This window comes from Musca domestica, unplaced genomic scaffold, assembly GCF_030504385.1.
Source record: "Musca domestica strain aabys unplaced genomic scaffold, Musca_domestica.polishedcontigs.V.1.1 59, whole genome shotgun sequence".
Classification (NCBI taxonomy): domain Eukaryota; kingdom Metazoa; phylum Arthropoda; class Insecta; order Diptera; family Muscidae; genus Musca; species Musca domestica.
In genome coordinates this window covers 1,164,234-1,185,224 of record NW_026712362.1, presented here as the reverse complement: position 1 = coordinate 1,185,224, position 20,991 = coordinate 1,164,234, and the positions used below count along the sequence as shown (strand labels likewise).

The window sequence follows — 20,991 nt, the reverse complement described above, 5'->3', positions numbered from 1 at the left end:
TTTCCCAGTGATTACCATACACCAGGTTTCTTTCTGTCTTCCACCCAGAGGGCGAAGCCGATGTGAAATTCTCGGCGGCGGCGGCTAAGCATAAAAAAGTCGGCGGCGGCTAAAAGTCGACTGCAGCCGAAAGAAAATCGGCGGCGGCGGCTAAAGCAATATACGGCCGGCGGCGGCTAAAAGTCGGCTACAGCCGACGACTTTAACGTGAACAAATAATTTCGGTTGTTTTAACAACTGTCAATTCATTTAATTTAAAATAAAAATGAAAATATAAATTTATATGCACATTTGTTGCTTATAGCACATTAAAAATTATAATAAAAATACTTTAATTTGATAAAAATGGTTCGACGACCGCCTTGTTATCGTGAACAAACAATTGTTTCTTTACTGTTGCCGGATGCAGGTTGCTTCTCTTAGCATTTACACAATTCCCGGCATATGAAAATGCTTGCTCTGAAGATGCTGATGTGGCTGGAATTCCAAAGCACATATTTGCTACAGTAGCAACATTTGGAAAGATCTATAAAAAGTAAATGGTCAAAACGTAACCTGCTTAAAACAAGTTTAAGATGTGAATCTTTAACGTACTTGTTTGTTCTGTCGCCACCAATCTAGAGGCTCGACCGCCTCGACTTTCATTTCCAAATATTTTCTTATTTCTAACTCTACGTTATTTTGTACATTAGAAGGCGATGGTCCCATAAATTCCAACATTCTTTGACGACTAGCTGATATTTTCTGCAAGTAAAATATACGTCAGTTAAGTTTACCTTTACATTTATTAAAACATAATACCTGTTTTTTTGCATTTGGTTCAGTGCTCGTTGATGGCTCATTTAATAATGTGTCATCGATTTCCTTTAATTTTTCAATTTCTTCCATAATCAAGTTCTCCTTGGAAATTGGAGACAGAACATCATGCACAAGTTCCAAGGAGTTTGGCGATTGTTTGGGTATCTGTAGTATATATTTATCTAAAACAGGCCAGTTTTTTTGGCATGGGTCCATAAGCGCAGCTACAACATACATTCTATATACTTTGAATCGCTTCGTGAAGTTTTGCACAGCGAAATTGCATAAATTGATTGTTAGTTCAAAAGACGCTTTTTCTTCTTCATTCTTCATTGAGGACATAATGGATTCCTGAAAATAAATACACGAAGATATCGTCGGATAATCTTGGCCTTGAAGGTGTTTTGTGGCGTCCTCAAAAATTTTTAAAAACGTGCCAAATTCCGTTATAATTTGCTTTTCCATTGTCCCAATCACTAACAGTTCCTTTTTAGCTTTAACTAATGCTACATTTATAGTGGATATATTATTCGTATAGCTTTGAATCATTGCAAGCAGAGAGTTCCAACGTGTTGCAACGGAATTTTTCAAAGAGGTGTGGTGCTTGACGTTTAAAGTTGCTTCATATTGTTCAGTAAAATAGTCATCTCCATGTGGAAATTGTTCGCAACTATCCAAACTCTCCAAAATTATTTCAACCTCTGTAAATATTTTTTCTAAATCGTTTTGTTCCTCCATATTTTGAATATTTGATATTTCTTCATAGCTATACATTAAGCTGCTATAAATTTTTTTTAATTTTGATATTATGTTATTAATATTTTCAAATGACTTGTTGTTTAGTATATCTTCCATCAAAAATCTGTGTAAAACATGAGCCATACAACCATATCTTGGTATATTTTTAATTTTTAAAGCTGAAACGATGTTGCTTCCACCATCAGTAACAGCACATATGTTTTTTTCCAACAGATTAAATTCACATAAAGCTTCTTCAATTTTTTCTACAACTGCTAGTCCAGTGTGAGGTCGTGGAAAGATCTCTGTCTTGAGCGTTACAATTTGCATTTGAAAATTTTTGGCAGAAATGAACTTTTATGTTTATGTAAGACAAGTGCTTATGTTTATCTGACCACATATCCAATACAAGTGTAACATTTTTGGGCGACTCTTTAAGGCTTGTTTTTACGTGGTCCAAATATATGTTATAAACATCGTTTAAAGCCGTCGTAGCTATTGTCCTATCTGTGGGGAATATAGCCTTTGGGTTTAAGAAAGATACCAATTTCTTAAATCCTGGCCTTTCAACAATTTTAAACGGTTGCAAATCCCAACAGCACATTTCGGCGACCCGGCGAGCATTTTGTTGTTTGTTGTTACAACTTGTTGAGGATTTCAATGCATTTTGTGTCATTGTTGAACTTTTCAGGTTATTTAAAGATTTCACGTCCAAGTTATGTACAGCTCGTAGATGGTTCATATAATTTGTGGTTGATGTTGATTTTCCAAAACTAAAATCATAAACATTTACACACATGCGAATGGAAAAAATTAGAAATTCTTACCTTTTTAAATTGGTCTTTTCATCCAAACACAATTTGCAAAATTTATATTTTTGAAGTATATGCCTCTTTTTAAAATAGAGATCACCAAAATATTTCCAACACATTGATATACCACCTTCATTTACAACAACCTTTGCCAAATTTTTAAATTCATTTTTCTTTTTAAAAAGATCTTCATATTGAGATACATCTGCATATGGAGAAATATTGATTTCAGTATCAACAGATTCGTCAGAATCGGATTCTGATTTAGTCAAAACTGTTTGACCCTTTCGGTTAGCGGAAAAATAATTTTTAATATTCCTTTGGCACATTTTGCATTCTTTTCTTTGAACAAGCAAAAACACAACGAATCTTTGGCAAACAATATGGTTGCCACTCCATCAAAATTCGTAAGTTACAAAAGGTTGCCAAAGGTTTTGTGATAAAAAAACAAATCTACAAAGTCATAATACCCTTACCACTATGTGGTGTAGGGTATAATTAATATAAATAGCCTACACGTTTTTGCCTCTCGAAGACGAGTGCACAATGTAAATTATCGTCCAATAATGAGCATTATAATATGTTAATTTATCGATAAGATTAAAAGACATATTTATACAAATTTGCTGTATAAATTTATATTTTTCAACGGCTTAGCCGACTCAGTCGGCTAAAAATTTGAGCCGATGAGAGCCGCATACATCAGCGGCGGCTCAGATCACTTAAAAAAAGTCGGCGGCGGCTGCACGCCGACTGCGAGCCGATCGGCTTCGTGCTCTGCTTCCACCCCATTCGTCTGCTATTTTACTTTTGTTTTATACGTAAACAAAGCTTCACCGGGTCATTTTGTTTTGTGTTGTATCTTTATTGGTCATTCATACCTATGTCTCTTGTTCGTGGCACATGGAACGTTTTTTCATTTATTTGGAACATCGAAACATCTTTATCGTCCACTTTTTGAGAACAACCAAAATAGCGTTTAATTTACTACCAAATTCCAGAAAAAAAACTACTGCGATAATCAATAAAGAATGGATATTGGAGAGCTTTTATCCTTCAAAGTAAGTAAAGAAGAAATGACAAGCAAAACATGCGGACAATGTATCAAAACTCGTCCCTAGTGTTGTGCCCATCTTGGAATATTGTAGAAACCTTTTTTCCTAATTAAAACTTTTCCAGCCGGAAGCCACTCCGAAACGGTCTCACGAAGACGATGAGGACTACTCGCCGGAGAAACCGCCCAGCAGGCAAGAGGAAAAGAACAGCAAACGTTTGAAACGTATTGCCCAAGCCAAGGAGGCAGCCGATTTTGCCAAACCTGAGGAACCCATACCCCAGTTGAGTGGGGTGGCGGCAGCTCTACTAGATCCCGAGCTAACAAATGAGGAACGTATGAATATTCTGAAATACGTTGAAAGTGAAGAAGCTGAAGGTGATGTCTTGGACGAACAAGGTTTGAAAAAGTTGCTATTGGTGTTCGAAAAGAAAAACTTAAAAAATCAGGAGCTGCGTATAAAGTATTCCGATAATCCCATTAAATTCATGGACACGGAAGTGGAACTACATTCGGTAATACAAGAGTTAAAGGCTGTTGCCACTGTACCAGATTTATATCCCGTTTTGGTAGAGCTCAATGGTATACCAAGTCTGTTGGAATTGTTAAATCATCCAAATACTGATATTGCCGTGGCAATTGTTGATCTTTTGCAGGAGGTTACAGATGTTGATATTTTGGGTAGGGAATAACTTAAATAAAACTTTTTTGAAGGAGGTTTTAAATATTTTGTGGTACTTCCAGGTGAAAGTAGTGATGGCGCCGAAGTCTTAATTGAGGCCCTACGCAAACAACAGGTCATTGCCCTTTTGGTGCAGAATTTAGAACGTCTTAATGAACAAATAAAAGAGGAGGCCGATGGTGTGCACAACACCTTGTCGATTGTGGAAAATCTTACAGAAATGAATAACGATATTGTGGCAGAGGCGGCACAACAGGGCCTTTTACCCTGGATCCTTAAAAGACTTAAACAAAAACCACCCTACGATGCCAATAAACTATACTGCAGTGAAATCCTTTCCATACTAATACAGACCAATTATGACAACAAATTGATGTTGGGTGAGCTGGATGGCATTGATATCCTGCTCCAGCAATTGGCCTTCTATAAGAAACATGACCCCTCTTCGACAGAGGAACAAGAATATATGGAAAATCTATTCAATTGCATGTGTTCGGCACTAATGGCCAAAGAGAATCGTGAGAAGTTCCTCAAAGGAGAAGGTTTACAGCTGATGAACCTTATGTTGAGGGAAAAGAAAATGTCACGAAATGGTTCCTTGAAGGTGCTCGATCATGCCATGTCGGGTCCGGATGGTCGTGATAATTGTAATAAATTTGTGGATATCTTGGGGCTGCGTACCATATTCCCACTGTTTATGAAAACGCCGAAGAAAAGTAAACGCCTATTGTCCGCGGATGCTCATGAGGAACATGTCTGCGCCGTCATTGCGTCGATGTTGAGAAATTGTAAGGGTGCCCAAAGACAGCGGCTGCTATCGAAATTCACCGAAAACGATCATGAAAAGGTGGATCGTTTGTTGGAGTTGCATTTGAAGTATTTGGAGAAGGTTGAGGCAGTGGATAGGGAAATTGACCAGCAACCGAGGGTAGGTTTATTTATAAAACTTTAATTCATTGTTTTTCTAATTGTTGAAGAGAAGTACATTTTGTAACCCTAAAATCTCTATTTAGTGTTATAGTCCTTGGAGGAATATTATATTTTTGTACAAAATTGTATAGATCTCGGAGGCCTACGAATTTTTTTTCGATACAATTTGATAGACCTCAGAGTCTTACGAAAATAAAATTTTGTAGGTTTCAGAGTCCATAATTTCTATAAAATATTATAGGTCACTATCATAGGCCATTCGAAGCTTATGAAAAATGTTCTATAAATGTTTTTAGGATTCGAAAAGGTCACGAAAAATCATTTAAAAAAATATGAACGTCTCGGGAACATAAGAAAAATGTTTAATGACATTTTATAGGTTTCGAAGGCCCGCGACAATTTTTTTCTAGAATTGTTTAGTTCTCAAAGAATTTCAAATTAAACAATGTTTCCCCTTTTTAGGATGACGACATCGATGAAACAGAGGAGGCTGAAAATAATTACCTTAAACGTTTAACCGGCGGTTTGTTTACCCTACAGATGATTGATTATATTATCTTGGAAATCAGCGCCACCTCAGAATCCATCAAATCCCGGGTATTACAAATATTGAATTTGCGTGGTGCTTCCATGAAAACGATACGCAGTGTTATGAGAGGTATTTTTTCTTATTTGAGATATTTAATGACTTTTGGTTAATTTGTTGTATTTTATTTATAGAATATGCCGGTAATTTGGGTGAAGATGGCGATGCTGATTGGAAGGAGCAAGAAGAGACACATATACTATCCTTAGTCGATCGTTTCTAAACTAGCTTTATTAATAAAAACATTGTTTTTTACCATCAAGGAGTCATAGATATAAGAAACTCAAATTGATATGTGGAAGAGAGAGAGAGAGTGAAATAGAAAAAAAGTCATGTAGAAAAGAGGGAGGATATATTGGGACTACAGTCGAATCTTAAATCCTCAGCCGAATAAAGGATAAATGAAAGAAAACATAGGAATTGGATGTCAAGTAAAAAAGGGGGAGGATATATTGAGACCACAGTAGAATCTTCAATCCTTAGCCGAATAAATGAAAGAAAACAGAGGAATTAGAAGTCATGTAAAAAAGAGGGAGAATATATCGAAACCAATGCAGAATCTTCAATCCTTGGTCGAATAAAGGATAAACGTTTCACTTTTCCATTATTTAAAAAAATTTATTTTTATCGAATTAGAATGCTAGAATTTGCCCCGAGACTTTGTGAGGATGAGCAGAAAAAGTATTCGCAGTTTGGCCACATGGCTTTGAAGGCATTGTATACAGTCCTATTGAGCCTCTTGAAATTTTTTAACGTGCTTATAAACTGCATGTTCTTATCAGTGATCTTTGATGGATCCCCATTGACATTGGTTTACTGCTAGCCGAGTAGATTTGGACAACTAATATCTGAATAGGCTCGAATTAACAGCAGTGCCTAGCTTCCATATCGCTAAGGACCCCATCGATACAAGTCCCTTCCTTTTTGAACTAGAAGTTAAAAGCAGGCCCAGTTTAGAGATGATATCAGAACGCGGATCTGGCTTTTTATTCTTTGTCTCCCTGTTTTTTTGTATCGAGAGAATTCAAAAACACTCAATTTTTTTAATAGAGACACCTCTCTGTTCTCCTTCTACTTCAACAGCCTTGAGAGCATGAGCTAGTCGACAAATTGATATTGGGAACGGTGGAGCTGCTCAGGTCGACTTCCTTGGGAGTCAATTAGATGTCGAGGTCTATTTTAGTATTTATGTCCTCTTCCTCGTCAGAAAGGAGGAGAATACGAGAAAAATGCCCTGACTCAGCATTAACGGTCCCATATCTGCAATAATCTGGCGAATTGCTTGCATCTTTCTTATCACACTGTCGTTAACTAGGTCAAGAGTCAGAGCATTACCTTCGTTCCGTTTCGTGCTACTAGTGGTAGCAGTCGATCCTGAATCGCTGTCCGTGCCTGAACTTCAAGTCATTTTTGTTGAGGTGAAGGTAAACTTCGTACTTGTTGTTGTAGTAGCAGCAGTAGTACATGCAGATGTTTGGATTCTGCTAATCTGGTTCAAGCTACAGGTTTAAAATTTTGGCTAGCTTAACGGGTTGTAACCGGAGATCTTCTGGAGTGAGTTGAGTAGGTTTGGCGATACAATTAAAGAGGTGCAGCGTATTGTTAGGGTCTGTATCACACGTCGGACAGACGTCACGCACATCTTCGTCAATTCGTGTTTAATACGAGTTGAGACGCCTGCATCATCCTGAAAGTTATTGCGCCAAAACTGCCCTGGTTGGTCTAGGCAGCTGACGTTCTTCAGCTGCAATGGACGAAGGGTGGACTCCGATGACGGTTTTCATCATGTAATTGATGATGACATCTGCGACGTCATCAATATGAATGCCACTCAGACCTGCCTGATATGCCTCTTGATCTAGAGATTTATAAAACACGAAATTAACATCAGATTCCATTCAGACTTGGCACATCTCAATACTGCCTTCAACACAAGATCTTTTATAAAGATGATAGAGATCGGATCATTCCTGCTGGTACTTCCCCCACAAAGGTTTGAAGTTTTAAACAACCAAGACGATCCTAAAATTCGAAATAAGCATCTGGTTCTCTTTAAAATACACACATAACAATATTTTTAATAACCCAAGGTCTGGTGTGAAAATGGGATATATCGGTCTACTCCTTCCGGTACCTCCCCTACAGAGTCAAAACTTTGAATATCCATGAGGCTCATAAAACGCGAAATTAACATCCGATTTCATTCATACTTGACACATCTCAATATTTCCACCAACGCAACATTTGTTACAAAGATGGTAGAGATCGGACCATTTCTTCTGTTACATGTCCTTTTGGGGTTGCACAATTCCAATTCTGGCACGTTGTAATATTTTTATCAGTTTTAGGTCAGATACGAATTGTCAATATTGTCTAACGGCTTCGGTCCACAACTTGAATAATCAAAACTCAAGGCCGGAGGGTATACATGTGTTGGCAAAACCGATTAATACTATTTTACTAGTTTAACTTAACTCAGATATACGTCAAGCCAGTCCCTTGACCAAAATTAAACACTAAAACAAGCTTCTTTTCCAACGGATTTCATTTCATGAAAAACAAATTATTTAAAAAATGAAACATATATAGCTCAAAAAACATATATATTTCCAAATCATTATATCACATATTATTAATTAATTGTTACACAAATATAAATTCAAATTGAATTAAATTTTGTTAATTAAATGAAATTTTACAGAAATTAAAGAAAAGTTATTAACCACATGTATGTAGTAGCAGAACTGTCCTTCTTGGCAAAGATGAACAGCCGTTCTAAAAAGGACTTGCGTTCTTCTTATGCTTTTCTATAAAAAAAAGATAGAAAAGAGACATCAAGTGGTTTATTAGTAATGGTATTAAGTCAGAGATAATCAATGACTGATAAAAGAAAACAGGCAGTTGTTTGATTTTTTGGTTTCAAAGAGGTATTGGTCTTCTTTGTATTATGAGTGTATTTTTGTTTAAAATAAAACTTAAAAATAGGAAAAAATTAAGAGAGAGATAGAAAAGAAAATGATGTAAAATATAGCATAACAACAAAAACAAGAACATGCCATGGGACATTTTCTTGCAAACAAAATTATTTAAAATATATAAACAACTAAGAGAAAAAAATGATGGTAATTTCTTTATAATAAAAATCAATGAAACTATATGGACACAACAACAAAAAAGTACATGAAGGCAGTCACAAGTAACAATGTATGGCTCTTTGTGGAAGAGAAAGAAAGTTTTTTCGGAGTCTTCAGTTATTACATATATATATTTACATTCAACATCTTGTGCATTTAAATGTTACAATAAGAAAGTGCTCGGGTTTTCATTATTTTCAATATATTAACAATGATATTCTAATTTATTTTTTTTTATAGGTTAGGAGGAATAGCTTTAGAAGCTGCAATATCATTCATTCATTGATTGATTGGTTTTGTTGTTGTTTTTTTGGGTTTAAATGGATGTAATAACAATTCAAACATTCCATGGATCTTAGAATAACCTTTTGCAAAACTACAATGCTGGCCATATTGGGTGGGTTTCCAATTTTTTTTTTTCGGTGATAAATGTTTTTTTATTGTTTATCTAATAGTTTCAGAGAATTTATGAATAGTTGGTGTATATTTTTTTTAATATTGTAGAAGCAATCAATAGCTAAGGGTAAGGATGTAAGAGATGGTGGTGTTGGTGGTAAATCATTTTGTTTATTGATGGTAGAATAAATAAATGTCTACTTGACGCTGTCGGGAATTTCAAAGCTGACATCCATTTTGACTTCACGGGCCAACTCGACGATCTTGGCCAAGTGCACGGCCAAATTGGCAGCCTCATCCAAGTCGTGACGGGGAATAATTCTCAAGCCAGATTTCTTGATCAATTCACGAGCCTCATTTACATTGGTGCCCTGCGGAATACAGAAATGGGAGAGGGATTAAAGTTTGTTTGATTTTTTATCTTTTTTTTAAGAAACTCACCTGCAACCTGCACACAATTGGCATTTTCATTTGCAAATCCTTGGCGGCAGCAATAATACCCTCAGCAATGACATCACAACGCATAATACCACCAAAGATGTTAACCAAAATGCACATCACCTTGGGATCGGCAGTAATAATTTTGAAAGCTTCCTTGACGGCAGTAGCAGTGGCACCACCACCCACATCCAAGAAATTGGCTGGATCACCACCATACAGCTTAATGATATCCATGGTGGCCATAGCCAAACCAGCACCATTGACCATACAACCAATGGTACCATCCAAGGTAATGTAGTTCAAATCATATTTGGCAGCTTCAACTTCACGTGGATCCTCTTGGGTCCAATCGCGCATGGCAAACAATTCCTTTTGACGGAATTCGCCGTTATCATCGAAACGGAATTTGGCATCGAGGGCAAAGACTAAATTAAACAAAAAAAATCAGTTAGATTTGGAAATAATTGAACATATTTAAACAAAGTAAAAAAGCGGCAGCATAAAATAACGTTTGTGAAAAAATAAAGGTAAAGCGTTTGCAAAACATATATCAAAAATACAAAAAAGAACATGGAAGAAGTAACTACACAGGTTCTATGGGTTTTAGAACAAAAAGGAAATAAAACAACTAAAATACAATCAGTCGGATTTGCCGACAGATCTATACCCCCAGCCTCGAGTTATGATTATTCAAACTTTTAACCCTTTATGGGGGAGGTTCCGAAGTAGATGCCCAATGTTGACCAATTCGTATCTGACCTAAGACTGATATAAATATTACAACGTGCCGTATATGGACTATATCAACTCCTTTCTATACTTTTTCAAAAATCGTGAACCCTATGTGGGGGAGATACCAGAAGAAATGGTCGATATCTATCATCTTTATAACAGATCTTGTATTGATGGAAATATTGAGATGTATCAAGTCTGAATGGAATCGGATGTTAATTTCGCGTTTTATGAGCTTTATGGGAACTCGAAATTTTGACCCTTTGTGGGGGAGGTACCAGAAGGAGTGGACCGATATATCCCATTTTCAGCCCAGACCTGGGGTTAATAAAAATATTGTGATGCGTGTAATTTGAAGAGAACCTGATGCTTATTTCAGATTATATGATCGTTTTAGTTTTTCAAAATTTTGACCCTTTGTAGTAGAGGTACCAGATGGAATGGTCCGATCCATCTTTATAACAAATCTTGCTTTGATGGAAATATTGAGATGTACCAAGTCTGAATTATATCGGATGTTAATCTTAAGTTTTATGAGCTCCATGAATATTCAAAATTTTGACCCTTTGTGGGGGATGTACCAGAAGGAATGGTCCGATCTCTACCATCTTCATAACAAATCTTGCGTTGATGGAAATATTGAGATGTACCAAGTCTGAATGGAATCGGATGTTAATTTCCTGTTTTATGGGCTCTATGAATATTCAAAATTTTGACCCTTTGTGGGGGAGGTACCAGAAGGATTGGACCGATATATCCCATTTTCAGCCCAGACCTTGGGTAAATAAAAATATTGTGATGTGTGTAAATTGAAGAGAATCGGATGCTTATTTTGGATTTTATGATCGTTTTGGTTATTCAAAATTTAGACCCTTTGTGGGGGAGGTACCAGAAGGAATGGTCAGATCTCTACCATCTTTATAACAAATCTTGTGCAGATTGAAATATTGAGATGTATGAAGTCCGAATGAAATCGGATGTTGATTTTGGGTTTTATGAGCTTCATGGATATTGAAAATGTGGGGTAGGAACCAGAAGGAGTGGACCGATATATTCCATCTTCACACCGGACCTTGGATTAATAAAATTGTTGTGATCTGTGTAAACTGAAGACAATCGGACTCTTACATCACATTTTATAAGAGTTATAATTATTCAAAATTTTGACCCTTTGTGGGTGAGGTACTTGATAGAGTGGACCTATATTGTCCATTTTCGCACCTGACCTAGCACTAATGCAAATATTAGGATTTGCAACGTTGCAGCAAAATGGGTTATCCTTTCTCTTTCTGCGCAGGAAATTATTTTCTTTGAAAATGTTGACATTTTGTGGGGGAAGTACCAAAAGCAGTGGACCGAAATTGCCATCTCCGAACTCAATTTAAGTTTAATAATAATAATAGAATGTACCTAGTCTGGATTAAATCGGATACACCCTTCGAGAGTTTTCGTGCTCATCAGCCAAACAGACAGACGTACGGACGCACATCGCTAGATCGACTCCAAATGTCCTGAAACCGATTTGGTTCAGAGACCTAGGGTCTAAAACCGTTATTTCGATGGCACACGTTTTGGTCGTATCAAATGATATATACCCTCCCTCTGTAGCAATATGACTGAGGGTATAAATACACATAATAATACTACGAGGTCGTCAGAGCTGGTAAATGGAAGATTTACAGCCGCAACACAATTGAGATAAAAAGTGGTGGAAATAAGGATTTGCTGAATAATTTATGGTCTGCTCCAGAACCTGCAAGAATCTACTAGTTTTAAATTTATTTTCGATATCTGTTATCGTTGTAAAAATTTGTATATTCTAGCAGTTCTGGAACAAACAATTCATTAGATAGAAAATTCGTCAAAAAAAAAAATTAAGTTTTTAAATCAAATTCTACTGAAATTGGGTTCAATTTTATGTGTCTTGTGTTTTTGAAACAGAGGGAAGGCTATTGTAAATTATAAAAAAAAATAAATAAAAGCAAACTAAAATGAACACGGATAAATAGTAACATGAAAATCTAATTCAACTACTTACAGGCTGCGCGATTTTGTGTGTATTATTTTTCAAAATGTTCATTAACGGACACACACACATGGAATTCGATTGCAATGAAATAAATTTAAATACAAATGTTAGGAATTAAAGAAATAATGAAATATTCAACTATTGTTGTTAAAAGACAAGAAAATCTTTAAAAAACGATGTTAGCCAAAGACATTTCGAAACAGGGGGGGTTAAATAAACCAATTTTAGTTTTTATTTTAGGATAAATGAATTTTGCAATCTAAATTTTGTTGTAATAAAGATTCCTGTAGAGGGCTGCCTAGTTGGGATACAGACACGGAGTAAATTTCATAAAAGAAAATTTTATTTTGTATTCAATTTCACTTCAATTTTCGAAGAAACTCTTAAAAATGATGTTTTTCTATGGCATTAGATTCCGTATCGTCACAGAGATACAGTCCCTAAGTCTCTCTAAAATTCCGTTTTTCCTTAATGCAACTCTACGCATCTGAATCCACAACTAGTGGTAAATAAAAAACACTAAAATAAAATGATTACCATTTGTGGTCTCAAAAGATCCTAATGAATGTTGTTGGCCAATCATTTTACTTTTAGTGTTTTCTTTATTTAATATTTTATTGTATTCAATATACTCACATCCTTGCATGGCATCCTCAGCATAGGGATTGATTTCAATCAACAAGGCATCCTTTTCAACAAACAATTTGTACATGTTTTGCAACATATCAACGGTGTCGTTGGCATGTTTATCCTCCAAACCGACTTTCTTCACCACCTTCAAGGCTTGTTCTTTGGTCAGACCCTTTTTGATGTCGATGGGTTCATAGATAATGGCATCGGGATTTTCGGCAGCAACTTCTTCAATGTTCACACCACCCTGGGATGAGGCAATGACAACGGGGCCCTGGAATTGAAAGAAATAGAACATTCTTTAATGGAATATTGAAATTAAATAAGAGATAACAATATGAATCACAGCTGCGACTTTTTCCATTTTACTCGCAAGTGAAAAATACTCCTGAGTAGAACATGAGCTAAATGTGCGTGTCGAGGGAAATAAAATATCGACAAGAACTACCCGACATTGGCAAGCCTCAGCTATCTGCGACAAAAAAGAGTTGGTATAGGAACTTCAAGACCCTAGCCGGCAGCAATTGGGGTGCAGTCAAGGAGACCTTGTTGACCTCTTTTAACACGATAGATCGGTCTGAGGTCAGTTATGCGGCCCAATGTGGTCTGCGAATATAAGTGCCACGTAGTGGAAAAGCATCCAGTCCTGCCAGGAAGAATATCCAGTCCTGAGAACTGTCATGGTTCCTCCTCATGACTATCTACCTGAGGAGGCGAAGGTATGGTTATGCTGACGTACGAGAAGCATAACCATATGCTTGCGTTGCAATGCCTGTTTGGCTGTTATCAAAGGAGTCATCCAAAAATATTCCACCAGGCGTGTCAAGAAGGTCATACATGATAGGGAGAAGAAGGTCCAACGCTATAAGAGGGTGCCTCCAGATCAAGAATTCCACAAGGCAGGTCTGATTGGAATGCATGCTGATGCAGTCACAGTGTGAATGGCCTCCTCGCAGTCCACCACCATCCAATGCAGCCCTTAAAGCAAGAAAGCCCTTCTTGAAATATGTGAATTTTTTAGTCTTTGTTGGGTTCCTATTAGGTCAACCGCTTAAAATAGGCTCTCATCAAGCCTTGGCAAACAGTTGCAACGTATCTAAGGCTATCTGGTCGGCAATAACAAGAAGAATTAACCGCTCCCTTCTATTAATTAGTGGCCTAATCGATCCACTCCTGCTGGTACCTCCCACACAAAATATCAACATTTTCAAAGAAAATAATTTACAGAAAGCGAAAGGATATTCCGATTTTGCTCCAACTTTGCTAATCATAATATTTGCATCAGTGCTAGGTCAAGATAATGGACAATATCGGTCCACTCCATCAAGTGCCTCCCCCACAAAGGGTCAAAATTTTGAATAATTACAACTCTTATAAAATATTATGTAAGAGTCCGATTGTCTTTAAATTTCACAATAATAATAATTTTATTAACCAAAGATCTGGTGCCAAGATGGAATACATCGATTCACTCCTTCTGGTACCGCCCCCTCCATAAAGGCCGAAATTTTAGAAAAAAAAACAAAAAATATTTTTTTTCTGCACAGAGAGAGAAGCAATAATCCGATTTTGCTCTTATTTGCGTCAGTTCTATCGGTCCACTCCATCAAGTGACTTCCTCACAGGGTAAAAATTTTGAATATTTATAACTCTTATATAATGTGATTATAATATAATCCGATTGTCTTCAAATTACACACATTATCATATTTTTATTAACCCAAGGTCTTGTGTGAAGATAAAATATGTCGGTCCACTCCCTCTGGTACCTCCCCCACAATGGGTCGAAATTTTGAATATTCATGAAGCTCCTAAAATACGAAATTAACATCCGATTCCATTCATTTATAATGATGGTAGAGAACGGACCATTCCTTCTGGTACCTACCCACAAAGGGTAAAAGTTTTGAATAACCAAAATGATCATAAAATCCGAAATAAGCATCCTGTTCTCGTCAAATTACACACATCCCAATATTTTTATAAATCCAAGGTCTGGTGTGAAATTAGGATATATCGGTCCACTACTTCTGGTATCTCTCCCACAAAGTTTTGAATATCCATGAAGCTCATAAAAAGCGAAATTAACATGCGATTCCATTCAGACTTGGTACATCTCAATGTTTCCATAAATACAAGATCAAATCGGGCCATTTCTTCTCTGCACCATGTGGGGCAGCATGGGATTCAAGGTTTTGAAAAACAAAACGCTCGAAGAAAGCTCTTTTGTTGGAGTATATAACTTCTTTTCTTAAGCATATTGTATTCGCTTTAGTCGGCCTGCAGACTTTGTATATAGCAATATAAATACATAAATGGGTTGGACACCTTGATACTTACATTGAATGCACGCTCCATCATGACGGCAAAATAGAATTCACGACGGGGGAATTTGCGTTCGGCAACCATAACCTTCTTACAGATGCGGCCAGCGGCACCAGTTTGTTTGGTTACCAAAAGTTGGTTGATCATTTTGGAAGCAACATCTTCGGCTTCTTTGGGACTAAAAGAAATGGTTGTAAAATAAACGAATAAATAAGCAAATAAATATTAATCACAACTAAGTTAATATTCCGAACGAATTCAATAAAAGTAATACTGAGTTTATGAAGAGATATGGGCCAGGTCCATGGAATATCTTCAAGTTGAGTTGTGCCATTTGTCTCTAAACGATAAATGTCAAAATAATAACATTTTTTAAACCAAAATGAAGAAAAAAAATTATAATAAAACCGTAAATGAGGAATGGTGATTGGAAGATGCATTTTCTAAATGGTACTTTCTAGGGAAGATTTTGTCGAAAAATTATAATTTGTTCTGGCGATTTATCGATTTCTATTGAGCTTACGATCTCGTCACTTGGGTAAAAAATGTTTTTTGTCATAGAAGTTATTTTTTAAAATAACTTCTGGGGAGAATATCCCAGACAAGAAACAGGGAACTGATGAGGATTGGTGGCTCTTTCCGAAACCTAGGTATTCCCTGCCGTACCCCCTGGTAAACATTACCGTCGTTCTCCACTCATAAACAAACTATTTTCTTCACCTTTTACAATTTTTCCGACATTTATTTATTAAAATCCGATATTTTGATGACGAAAATTGAAATTTGATGACGACTCTATCCATTCAATATACCTTGGACAGGTCAATGAGGGCGAAATTCCCGTCTTGCTCTCGGGGAATATTCGTGAACAATGAATGTATATTTTTAGGCACCTCTCTCCAATAAACTGAGTTTTAACTTAAGAATATTTTTTGTGTCTAAATTTTGAAAACTCGTAAAAAATATCATGTTTTGAAGTTGTTAATCTCTTAGTAAAACACAACTTACTCATTGACAACACGTACACCACCCTTGAAACCATTTTTGAAGGCACCCTTGCCACGACCACCGGCCAAGACTTGAGCCTTCAAAACCAAGTTGTTGGTGTTCAATTTTTGGGCAATTTCGCGGGCCTCAGTGGCTGAGGTTGCAACACCGAATCTGAAATAAAAACATAAATTCATTAGGAACTTATAAATAGCTATCAAGTTAAAAAATATATAAATTAATAATAATTCCCTAGATTAATATTTCTTTCGAAATAAATAATATTTCATGTTTCAAAACTCATTTAAGAATCCACAATTGTGATTTATGCCATTAACAATGACACACAACTGCTGTCTAATGATTAGTGGGCCAAAAGAACAAGTATTTATTCATATCAGCATTTGTCATGGTCTTTGCTCAAAATTCCAAAGTCCAGATAAGATATGATTGAAAATAACACAAGTGACGTGTGCCTACATCACAATCTGTGATAATCGGAATCTTATTTTAATGTATACAAGTTAAATATAATCCATTAAGTGGTGATAATAAAATATAATGAAAAAGAATCCATTAAAATCACAGTAAATTTAATTAGGCGTCTACTGTGATTACAACCATCATCCATGTATGACATGGCAAGCAAAGAGTTACTCACTCCTCTATATCCCCTCCCTCCCTCCTTTTCTTTACCTTTTTTAATTGCTTTTACTGATAACATAATAGTTCGTTTGGCTTTGCTCTCATAGCTTGTAATCATTAAAATAGAAACCTCAATAGCCACATCCACCACTGGCTGTAGACATTTGTTATGCGAGCGAATGTTTTATTTTTTTGCATTGATCAAAGGTCAGTTTAGCTTCTCTTTGCCAGACAATTGGCAATGTGTCGCTGTGACTGATCCGAATAGTTGTTGATTTCGATTGCAAAAAAAAAAAAAAGTTTGGCGACCTTGCTTTTTGATTGTTTTTTAGGAAGTTTTCTTCAAAGCACCTACGACAACATTTGGTGACTTTTTTTTTGTTTATTGAAATTCAGAGGCAAGTTCAATGCAAGTTTAAAAAAGCAATGTTATGTGCAAGTTCAAATGGACTAGAAAATTGGACTACATATTTACTTTCGTATCTTCATAGGACACCACCAACAATAAAAGAAAATATTTACCATTAAAAAAAAAAAATAATATCAGTCGGTTTTGCCGACAGATGTATATCCCCAGTCTTGACTTATGATTATTCAAACTGTTGAACCTTTATGGGTGGAGGTTCCGAAGTAGTTTGCCAATATTGACCAAATCGTACCTGACCTAAGACTGATAAAACTATTACAACGTGTCAGATTAGGACTTATCGACTATTCACTATACTTTATATGAGATGTGTGCAGCCCCAGATGAGGTTGGCAGATATATATCATCTTCACAACAGATCTTGTATTAGCAAAAATATTTGAATTTGGAAAATATTTTAATTTTTTTTAAAAGCGTTTTGTTTTTCAAAATCTTTAATCTTTAACCCTATGTGGGTGAAGTACCAGAAGGAATGGTCCGATCTCTACCATCTTTATAACATATCTTGTTTTGATGGAAACATTGAGATGTGCCAAGTCTGAATGGAATCGGATATTAATTTCCTGTTTTATGAGCTCCATGTATATTCAAAATAACCCTTTGTGGGGGAGGTATCAGAAGGAATGGACCGATAAATCCCATTTTCATCCCAGACCTTGGTTTAATAAAACTATAGTGCCGTGTGTTATTTGAAGAGAACCGGATTTCGGATTTTATGATCGTTTTGGTTATACAAAACGTTGACCATTTGGGGGGCAGGTACCAGAAGGAATGATCCGATCTCTACCATCGTGTTTACGGAAAAATTGAGATGTGACATGCCTGAATGGAATCGGATGTTAAATTCGTGCTTTACGAGCTTCATGAATATTCAACATTTTGACCCTTTATGGGGAAGGTACCAGAAGGAGTGGATCGATCCATCTTCACACCAGACCTTGGGTTAATGAAGATATTGAGATGTGTGAAATTTATAGACCATCGGACTCTTGCATCACATTTTATAAGAGTTGTAATTATTCAAAAGGTTAACCCTTTGTGAGGAAGTGGATCGATAAAGTCCATTTTCGTACCTAACCTAGCACTGACGCAAATATTAGGATTTGCAAAGTTAGAGCAAAATCAAATTATCATTAATCTTTCTGTGCAGGAAATTATTTTCTTTAAAAATATTGAAATTTTGTGAGGGAGATACCAGAATAGTGGGCCAATATTGCACATCTCCGAGCTCGATCTAAGTTTGACAATAAAATAACGATGTACCATGTTTGAATCGGATACTCCCTTCGAGAGTTATCGTGCGCACCAGTCAGCCATACAGACAGATGGACGGACAGACATCGCTAGATCAACTCCAAATGTCCTGAAACGGATTTGGTCCAAAGAGTCTTAGGGTCTAAAACCTTTATTTCGATAAGGCACGTTTTGGTCGTATCAAATGATGTATAGCCTCTGTAGCTGAGAGTGTAAAAATAAGTATTTAAATTACAACCTGTTTAAATTCATTTCTACTACTTACTTCGGTTTAGATAAAAATTTAAGTTAAATTCCCAAAGGCTTCAAAGTGGTGTTGGAGCAGGCGTGCTAGTTGCCTATTGCTATTATTTAAACATTATTGTGAACTAATCTTCTAAAATTTTATTGTTAACGCAATGACTTTCCAGTGAAACAACGCCTTCCGAGCTAAAAAGGCACTTCTATAAACTAATTTCATAAGGATAACCTATGTAGGGATATGTTCACAGAAGATTTTTTCAATTTTTTCCTAAATTATCCATTGCGAAAATGTAAAACAAAATGGAACCTAACACTTTCTCTAAGTTGCATTGTTAAGACCTCTCAATCCCACAATTTCTGAATAACAATTAAAAATATAAATTTAAAATAACAACTTGTTTGAATTGAATATCACTTACTTGGGTGTAGCAATGCCGCCATCGTTCAAGAGCTTATAGGAAACATGTTCCTGTACGTTTAGATTACGTTGTTGTTGGCTTTGGACAGCAGCAACAGAACCCAAAATCTGTAATAGAAAAACATATATAATAACAAATTAGAATAACAAATTAAAACAAACAACACGACAAAGCTATGTATGTAAATATATAAATCATGGTCACCAATACAGCCTAACATTTGTCGCACTCCAAACAATCTTGAACGCGGTGATAACTAAACAAACAGCAGACAAAATCAAAAACAAATATTAAAAAAGATTAGACCCAGCAACAGAATTGATTTAAAACTAAAAACTGGAATGTTATTCGCTAGATGTCAAACAACAACAAGTCACGAGATTTTTAGAGTGAGTCACAGGGTTTTTGCCAGCATACATTTTTGGGCCGCATAAGTGACGTCAAAAGTGGTGGGGGCTTGGGACTTCCATGGCTGATTAAAAATCAAATCAGCAGTTGCTTTACCGGTGATAAGAAATTCTTTTTGAAATTTTGCAAAACAAACAAAAGTTTGTCCAATTTTGTGGCATAAAATTAGATGTACAAGGTTCGCCATTGACATCACCTTCGTTCGATTTTTATTTCAGATTAACATTGATAAAAAAAATACCTTCACTTTTTCTCGAATTGCTTTCTTTCCCCAACTCACTCACATTTATTTTCTTTGGGGTTCAAACAAAAACAAAACACTGCAGCTGGCTGGCTGACTGACTGGCAAACTAACAAACAAACACATCATCCCACTCGAGGGGGAGAAATGTACACTATAATCTCCGTGAAAAATATGTTACGTCACACATATTTTGTTAATTATTTTTCAGCTTTCTTCAAATGCTACTGCTCTTCACACACATAAAATGAAATTGTTTAAATTTCATTCTCTCCCTTCCCCTGCATCATCACCTTGACCGTAGATAGATGACGGACGAATAGCTTTTTTTCATTTCGCCAATTATGTAAAAATATTTGTTTGAATTTTTGCATTTTTTCTTTTCGTTGGAGAAATTTACCTTTTGACCGACTTTGGGATTGATTATTTCCTTTAGCAGATTGCTGCGCGTAATAACCGAAGCCATTGTATGTGAATGTTCTATTTAAAAAAGAATTGTACAATTAAAATTAACTAAATTCTACGAAATTTCCTTCAATAATAAATTATTTGCCTACCGTAATACTAAACGTCAAGTTAATGATTGCCGAGTGGAGCAAGTTGCACAGTTGCAAAAAAAGCACAAAGCTTATTTTTTTGAATAAAAGTTTAACAGTTGCAAAACAATAGTAGCGAAATTGGCAATAACTAACAGTTGAAGCAATTCGTACGAAAGCGAAAGAGAAAAAGGAGAATGAGGAGAGAAAAAACATAGAGATGATAATAAAAAGGGAAAAATGGTGAAGTACAAAACCACAGGGAAAAAAGGCGCGCAAAAATTTAATAACAAGCAAATTCAACGGAAAAGGCAGGCAGCAAGGTAGAGTTTTCATTAAAATCATTTAAATTAAATATGGAAAAATGTCCAACTTCTGTCAATTCTGTGTATGTATTTATTATTTTCAAAAATAAAAGCAATTTTTTTTTCAAATCAATGAATAGAAGATACGTAAATGGGTGAATGGGTGAATGGCCCACTAGGATTAATCATTTTTGCCATGGAATTGGAATACTGAACGGTTAGGTTCATGTTTTTGAAGG

At 35.9% G+C, this 20,991-nt stretch overlaps 2 protein-coding genes across 2 annotated transcripts; one reads left to right on the top strand and one right to left on the bottom strand.

The window, feature by feature from the left end:
* The first annotated feature begins 3,179 nt into the window (after nucleotides 1-3,179).
* Nucleotides 3,180-5,882, top strand: LOC101889723 (beta-catenin-like protein 1). Its single transcript, XM_005190868.4, has 5 exons — nucleotides 3,180-3,409; nucleotides 3,528-4,083; nucleotides 4,147-5,012; nucleotides 5,477-5,672; nucleotides 5,735-5,882. Exons 1-5 carry the CDS (start codon nucleotides 3,380-3,382, stop codon nucleotides 5,821-5,823), a joined length of 1,737 nt encoding a protein of 578 aa, XP_005190925.1. The 5' UTR covers nucleotides 3,180-3,379; the 3' UTR covers nucleotides 5,824-5,882.
* A 2,302-nt stretch (nucleotides 5,883-8,184) lies between these two features.
* Nucleotides 8,185-20,541, bottom strand: LOC105261850 (succinate--CoA ligase [ADP-forming] subunit beta, mitochondrial). Its single transcript, XM_059128998.1, has 9 exons — nucleotides 20,469-20,541; nucleotides 20,312-20,391; nucleotides 19,263-19,369; nucleotides 16,296-16,448; nucleotides 15,303-15,465; nucleotides 12,969-13,236; nucleotides 9,572-9,996; nucleotides 9,332-9,501; nucleotides 8,185-8,407 (listed from the first exon to the last, which is right to left on the bottom strand). Exons 2-9 carry the CDS (start codon nucleotides 20,375-20,377, stop codon nucleotides 8,398-8,400), a joined length of 1,362 nt encoding a protein of 453 aa, XP_058984981.1. The 5' UTR covers nucleotides 20,378-20,391; nucleotides 20,469-20,541; the 3' UTR covers nucleotides 8,185-8,397.
* Between the last annotated feature and the right edge of the window lie 450 nt (nucleotides 20,542-20,991).